The sequence below is a fragment of the Agrilus planipennis genome, unplaced genomic scaffold (assembly GCF_000699045.2).
Source record: "Agrilus planipennis isolate EAB-ADULT unplaced genomic scaffold, Apla_2.0 scaffold85, whole genome shotgun sequence".
Lineage (NCBI taxonomy): Eukaryota > Metazoa > Arthropoda > Insecta > Coleoptera > Buprestidae > Agrilus > Agrilus planipennis.
The window spans coordinates 794143-801351 of NW_020438910.1; the positions used below are offsets into that span (position 1 = coordinate 794143).

The 7209-nt window shown below is 29.1% G+C and overlaps 2 protein-coding genes across 2 annotated transcripts; one reads left to right on the top strand and one right to left on the bottom strand.

The window, feature by feature from the left end:
• The first annotated feature begins 210 nt into the window (after positions 1 to 210).
• LOC108733879 (dehydrogenase/reductase SDR family protein 7-like) lies at positions 211 to 2445 on the top strand. The gene is made up of 3 exons (XM_018465225.2): positions 211 to 571; positions 659 to 1022; positions 1373 to 2445. The coding sequence occupies exons 1-3, from the start codon at positions 413 to 415 to the stop codon at positions 1813 to 1815; spliced, it is 966 nt and encodes a 321-aa protein (XP_018320727.1). The 5' UTR covers positions 211 to 412; the 3' UTR covers positions 1816 to 2445.
• Positions 2446 to 2699: 254 nt separating this feature from the next.
• Positions 2700 to 4318, bottom strand: LOC108733881 (transmembrane protein 11 homolog, mitochondrial). The gene is made up of 4 exons (XM_018465228.2): positions 3914 to 4318; positions 3644 to 3864; positions 3304 to 3416; positions 2700 to 3230 (listed from the first exon to the last, which is right to left on the bottom strand). Exons 1-4 carry the CDS (start codon positions 3931 to 3933, stop codon positions 3057 to 3059), a joined length of 528 nt encoding a protein of 175 aa, XP_018320730.1. The 5' UTR covers positions 3934 to 4318; the 3' UTR covers positions 2700 to 3056.
• Between the last annotated feature and the right edge of the window lie 2891 nt (positions 4319 to 7209).

The window sequence follows — 7209 nt, forward strand, 5'->3', positions numbered from 1 at the left end:
CGTGTTATTTGTGCCTAAAGACTGAACTATTATGGTAAGCCAAGTTTATTTTTATATTATTTATTGGTAATGATTACAAATTGGCATTATACGATCACATTATTTATGATTCACCAGTGGCGCACGCGTATTAGTAATATCAATGCAAAATAGAAGTAGAGTAGTAGTAGATTTGGAATGCTTGATTATCTATGATGCTTGATCTATTATGATTTATTAGTTGTCTATTAATTATTAAGGGCTATGCTATGGATTTAGGTTAGGTTATTTATGTAGTGTATAGGTTATGTATGTTTCATCTACTTTAATCATTTAATCGTGAATTGTTAGTTAAGTACTCAAGTGCAGTTGAAATTTAATGAATATGTGACTAAAATTTACTATATTAATTGATTTAATCTTCAACTGGAAAATGGCCGATTCTGAAATCTTAATTAGTATAAAAAAGGCGTTTCAGTATTTGTACAACATACTGGGTACAACAGCATTCAGTTTTGCTATACCTGTTATTATGTTTAAAGTAATAAGAAGTATTTACTTTAATCAGAATCAAAAAACCTTGGCCGGAAAGGTACTTAGTAAGAATAATAATACTTTTTTAAGTTGTACATATAAGGAACAGAAAACGAAATGATTTAATTACCCTTTTTCACTTCAGGTTGTAGTAATAACAGGGGCAAGCTCTGGTTTAGGGGAAGCGTTATCGCATGAGTTTTATAAAAACGGATCTCAAGTTATTTTATGTGCTAGAAGAAGGCAAGAATTAGAAAGAGTTCGTAATGACTTATTGCAAATGTATTCTACTACACCAACACATCCACCTATTATAATACCTTTGGATCTCAGTGATTTGACAAGCCTTGAAAACGTGGTAGAGAAAATTCTTTCTATCACTAGCCATGTTGACATATTAATAAACAATGCAGGAATTTCTCATCGAGGGACCGTTGTTAACACTAATGTTGAAGTTGATAAAAAAATTATGACTGTCAACTATTTTGGGACAATTACATTAACAAAAGGTAATTCTATTAAATCAATAAATATTAAAAGCAATAATATATTAAGTTGTTAATACCTGTTAATGTTTAGGCATGTATTTTTAATGTCATACTGTTTTATTGGAGAGAGAGATTTACTCTTTTTTAGTATCTAAAACTACTTTATTTTGAATATTACTTAATAAACACTTAAAATTATAAATAAGCATAAATTTTAAAACTAATTTTGTAACAAAAGATTTTACTGCATTAAAAAAGTAATTTTTGTGATTTCTTGTATAAGTATATATTCACAGAATATATCTCTCTATGTGCTAATTCAGAAAATTAATATAAATCATTAATTGCAGTTATTTAATTTTCTTTTTCAGCCCTTTTACCTTCTATGATTAAAAGACAAATAGGTCATATAGTAATGATTAGTTCTGTCCAAGGTCTCATTGCCTTACCTAATAGATCAGCCTATAGTGCATCTAAACATGCTCTGCAAGCATTTAGTGACAGTTTGAGAGCAGAAGTTGCTGCAAGTAACATTTTTGTCACTGTCATTAGTCCCGGTTATATAAAAACTTCATTGTCTATAAATGCACTGACAGCCTCAGGGAAAAAGTACTCGAAGATGGATGATACTACTGCGAAGGGCTTCAATCCTGAAGATGTCGCTAAAGAAGTAATACAAGCAATTATTCAGAAAAAAAATGAAGTGATTGTGTCGTCTTCTATTCCTAGAATAGTTATAATATTGAGAAAATATTTTCCATGGCTGTATTTCTTTATTATGGCAAAAAGAGCAACAAAACTTGAAACAACTTAAGGCCATAATTAATATTTAAAATTTTATAACCGGTTCAGAAAAATATTGCCTCCATTCCACTGCTACAATTATTGTTTCGCCAAACTTCATCAAATGGATGATAAGTATTGTTCTGGTTAAGATTATTCATTATTACAAACTTTTAGTAAGTTAAAAGTAAAGAATTGTTTACGTTAATTTGGTAATCACATATTTCCTTTTTTGCACTGTGATTGTGAGTTAAGAACTGCATTTTATTCTATAATTTTACATCTGTCTTACTAATGTGTTTTTGAAACTTTTCAATTTGTTTTGTAAATCCAGACTATGCAAACATTCGTTAGTATGGTTAGTGCAAAACGAAAAGTTTTAATTTTTGAAGTGGGCAGTACTCATTTTATTCAACTTTTTTAAAGTCGACATACACAGGATTATTACGATAACTTTTCGCCGGTTCCTGGGGTGATGCTGTAACCTAGTTCTAATGTGGATAGTAACCTATTCACCAACATTGTTTTGTTTCTACCTTTAATATTTAAAAAGTGTTCATAAAAATCTTAACCAATATCATACTTATCTTCCATCTGAAGAAAGTAATGTTTGATGAGATAATCGTAGTATGTATTATTACAAAAATTTTTAACCAACCTTTGTTTCNTAACAATAACCGGTCCATCGGCAGATGCTATAAATATAGGAGATCCAGCTGCAGGTTGCACCTGAAATAAGTAACACATTAAAATCGTTCCTTAATCTGCCGATTTAATTCTTACTTCCTTACAACTTTTTATATAAGGGGTTATGTAATGAAAATTTAATCAAAATTAATACCTTTATTGTCATTAAAGAAAATTAAAAATAAAATCTACTTTATGGCACTAATGTGACATTTTCACATACATATAGTATTTTCAATAATTTATTTACTTTTAACTACAATCATTTATGCAACAGTAAATCTGCAGAAACTTGCACTTGTTCAAGATCTATCTGAATAAACATTAGACCCAGTTACTTGTAATTATTTACAAAATGTCTACTAATTGAAATAACATTAAACTGAGACAAAAAAGTGGTGGAAAATAATCTTCCAAAATCTACTGTTAATGATACATTAAACAAATAGGTCATTTTTGTACTCTTATAAATCGATCTTTAGCATTTAAAAATGGATCTCTCACCCCTGTTTCTTTTGAAAGTTTAATTTGCAGATAATACCTATTAAACCAAACAAGACTAGACTTTCACTGAAATTTTTATGGCTACTTAAATGTGCAGTACAGTCTGTAAGCACAAAATGCCGCAGCTGCAAATGAAACTGTACAATGAAGAATTATACTTTTTCTATTGTCTTTTCGAACTAACACTACAGGAGAAGAAGCTGTTACAGCAGAAGAAATTAAAAGTCGAGTAAGTTTTCTAGGGTCCTTTTCCACCTAAACAAAAAATGTTTTACAAATTTTAAAGCTAATCTGGTAATACAATAGTTAGAAAATTAGGAAAAATTACCTGATATTTAACACAATTATCAAATTGCCAAGAAGCTGTGTAGAGACTAGTGCAAAGGAAAGATAGTGCCGCCAATGGGGTGCTAGCCAAAGGTCGATCAGGCCATATAAATCCTAAATTTGAAAAAATACTCATATTTAACACTATAAATATGTGATGCTAATATGATTAAATTGAAAATTGTCTTTCTCTCTAATACTGAAAGACAAAAATTATATTGTGAAGAACTATACTGCTAATTCACTGCCTAAACTATAAATAAATGTTTTGGAAATTATTTCTTTTGTAGTTAAACAAATTATTGCTATTGTTTCAAATTTACTCAAAAATTATAACAAACCTGCAGTTAGTGAAGCTAAGCCTGAAAAAACAGCAGTTTTGTGCAAACAATTTCCCACAGTAATCCACTGAGCTGTATCTTCCCCTAATTGAGTAGGTTCAATTACAATAACAGAACATCCAGCATCAAGAGCCTTTTCTAATTCCAATGCAAATACCTGATGAGCATATTCACTATCATACACTTCTCTAATAAAAGCTATATTACTTGAATACTGCAACCTGAAATTATTAAGCTTTATTGGGGTTATAGTAGAAAAATAAAACTTACCTATCACCACCAGCATCCATATTTTATATTTTCTAAAATGTACTTCTTTTCAGTTTTTAGTAAATATTAGACAATAACTAAATCTAGCCCTATTATTTGCTATTTGGACTTTCCTATCGTTAATGCAGTCGATTCAGCTATAACTATAATTAAAATATCAGATCTGATGTTTATCTTTAAATTATAATAGCGAACAATTCACATTACAGTATATTAACTATGGGCTACTTATTAATACAAATGATAACAAAATAATTAAGGTTAAATCCAGCTGATTGACCATTGCCTATGAAGACTATAGCCATAGATAATACTATAGCACAGTAAATAGTTTATACTGTGACTATAGATAAGGAGTCCAATCTCTGACTATACTCTATGGTTACCGACCAGAGAAAAAAAAGAGATAGTACATGGCAATCACAACGTTCACTTTATGTGTGTTGCTTTCCTTACCGTAATCTTATTATCCTAAGTCGTGGACTGCGGAATAATATTGTATATTTCTAAGTGATTAATGGATAAAAAACATTAATTTTAATATTTGTTATTATGCTTAATTGTTCTTCTTGCAATTGATAGTCAAAGCGACAAAAATTAGCCGTAAATTATATATATCTGTATCTCAGTTACGCCTATGATCAGATTGCCCTGGTGGCGAATGGGCTTCATTCATTGATAATAGATATACAAAGGCTTCATTTTTGCACCAATACTTATGAGCATAGCTTATGAGTCTCCCAGTCTCCTCTCTTTTAGAAGCTCTTTTGCGTTATTAATAGGATTAATCTTGTAGATTAAAAATAATAACAAAAGACGTGCTTTTTGTTTTCACTTTTTCTTTTGGTTTCCTCTTCTTAAAACACAACTGTAGATAGTTTTACAACTTTTTAACATAAATTTAATGAAGCTTCTTGTTATGTCTAAAAAATCTGTTTATATGGTTTGGTTTTTTGTAAAGTTATTAAAGAATAATCAAAATACACTTTCATAAAACAAACAATAATGTATGTGTTTAACTATTTTTTAGAGGTATCCTCTAAAAGTTCTGTGGTTTTGATCTGCAGGTATTTTAACTATGACAAATTGATAAAAAATAACGCAAAATTCATAACACCCTCATGAAGTCATAAATTCCACGCGGAGGAAAACATGAACAATAATTATAACTTTGTATATAATATAGCACAGTATATTCCCAAAAAAAGTATTAAAAAAATCTAGCGTTGACTTGAGAGTAGAATCAGAAGTTATAAATACAGATCAATTTAACCCTCTCCGTATAAAATCAACCAGCTTATATCCGACAGTTACATTTTGGTAATAACCTCTCTATATATCTTAAGTTAAGACCATCTAAATTAATTATTTTAAAAAGAGCCAAAGGATGCCCTAAAAGATGTAAAATGTGTATACCGACTTGTTAGATTACCACAACAAATTAAAAAGCGAAGCCATTACCAGTATTTTTATCGTTGTTTAAATAGGTTTATTAATTGTAAGAGCTTTTGTTGAATTAGTTTCTAATTATCGTTTTCCCCATAAGATGCTATTTGAATAAACAAAGATATCAAAAATAAAATATTATTAGTCATAAATACAAATTAATCATCAATTGCAGTTACTGCAAAAACTTTAGCTAATAATCGGGCAGTAATATTTTCAGTATAACTGCCTTTATCAGACGCGTAGACGTAAGGTAAACGCATAACCCAATATGCCGATTGGGTAACAATAACCGGTCCATCGGCAGATGCTATAAATATAGGAGATCCAGCTGCAGGTTGCACCTGAAATAAGTAACACATTAAAATCGTTCCTTAATCTGCCGATTTAATTCTTACTTCCTTACAACTTTTTATATAAGGGGTTATGTAATGAAAATTTAATCAAAATTAATACCACTGGTATTAGTAACTATTAACATTAAAGAAAATTCCATACCACAGACCCTTTAAAATTGTGCAATATAAATTAAAACTTGTAAAAAAAAAAAATGTATCTTCCTAATACTGTATAACAAAGATCTAGTAATACTCAATATGATAGCGCGCAACTCTTGGTAAGTGACTCCAACATAAGAAAAAGACAGATATATATACTCTTACTTAACGCAATAACGCAAGTATAGTATTTTAGTGTAACATTTTATACACAAATACTCCGATACCAGGAAATTGTCCCTGTTTTGTCCATAACAATAAACGGCATCTAAATAAATCGTGTAAATTTAGCAATTTAGTTTATTGAATATCATTAGGTTAATAAGAAACCATTTAAAAATCATCCCATGGTTAGATCACATTGTGGATATTTGTTGGAAAATAACGGAAGTCAATTTATCATAAAAGTAAACAAAAAAAAATCAATAACTTTACAATGAAATTAACAAAATCAAAATTCACAGGAGGCAATACACCTCTTTATATTTCCAAAAAAATACTAATGTATATATTGGTTTGGTAAAATTAAAATTAATCATATGACCTAACTTTATTCATACTGGAAACATTATTTTATATTACAGTAGCAGTAACATTAGTATTCTCATTACATCAGTGTAGGGTTATTTTTTAACCGACTTCAAAAATGAGGAGGTTTTCAATTCGACTGTTTTTTTTGCGATGATGGTAAAACATTTTTTCTTTTTTATTATATTTTTTTAATATACTTTTGACTAAGTAAATTAAGGCCATTTTGTTATAATTGTCAATTATTAATTTTTTTAAAAATTTAACAATTCCGCGATGACGGTACTTTTAGTATTATCGGCTCTTCGCCTATTAGTAATCTTTTATATACTTTGGTAAATTGCTATATTATCCGAAACTTGATTAAACGTTTAGTAAAACTTTCCGTTTGTTTTTATTCGAATTGTTTGAATTAATCATACAACTTCACAAAAATTACACCACAAATTTTTCTTAAGTCTTTACCATTAATTTATATAGTGATACAAACTGGTCCTCATCGCACTCGCTAAAGTACAGATGATGCTATCCTTTTCCCGCGTTGAATTCAAAGTCATACACTAGAAAAACCGTAAGCGCGCTATCCACATCCAGTATTAACAGATCTTTGCCTTAAACTATTAGAAATGTTGTTTTTTTTTCTATTATATCAAAGAACAAGCGTACAAAGAGAAAATTATGCGATTTGATACAAAAATAAATTTATAGGTACCTGACATATCTATATTAATTTTATTAGTTCATTAACAATTTTAATGCTAAAATAAAAATTAAATTGAATGAAATTTAATACCTACCCTAGGATAAAGACAGATATCTATGCAA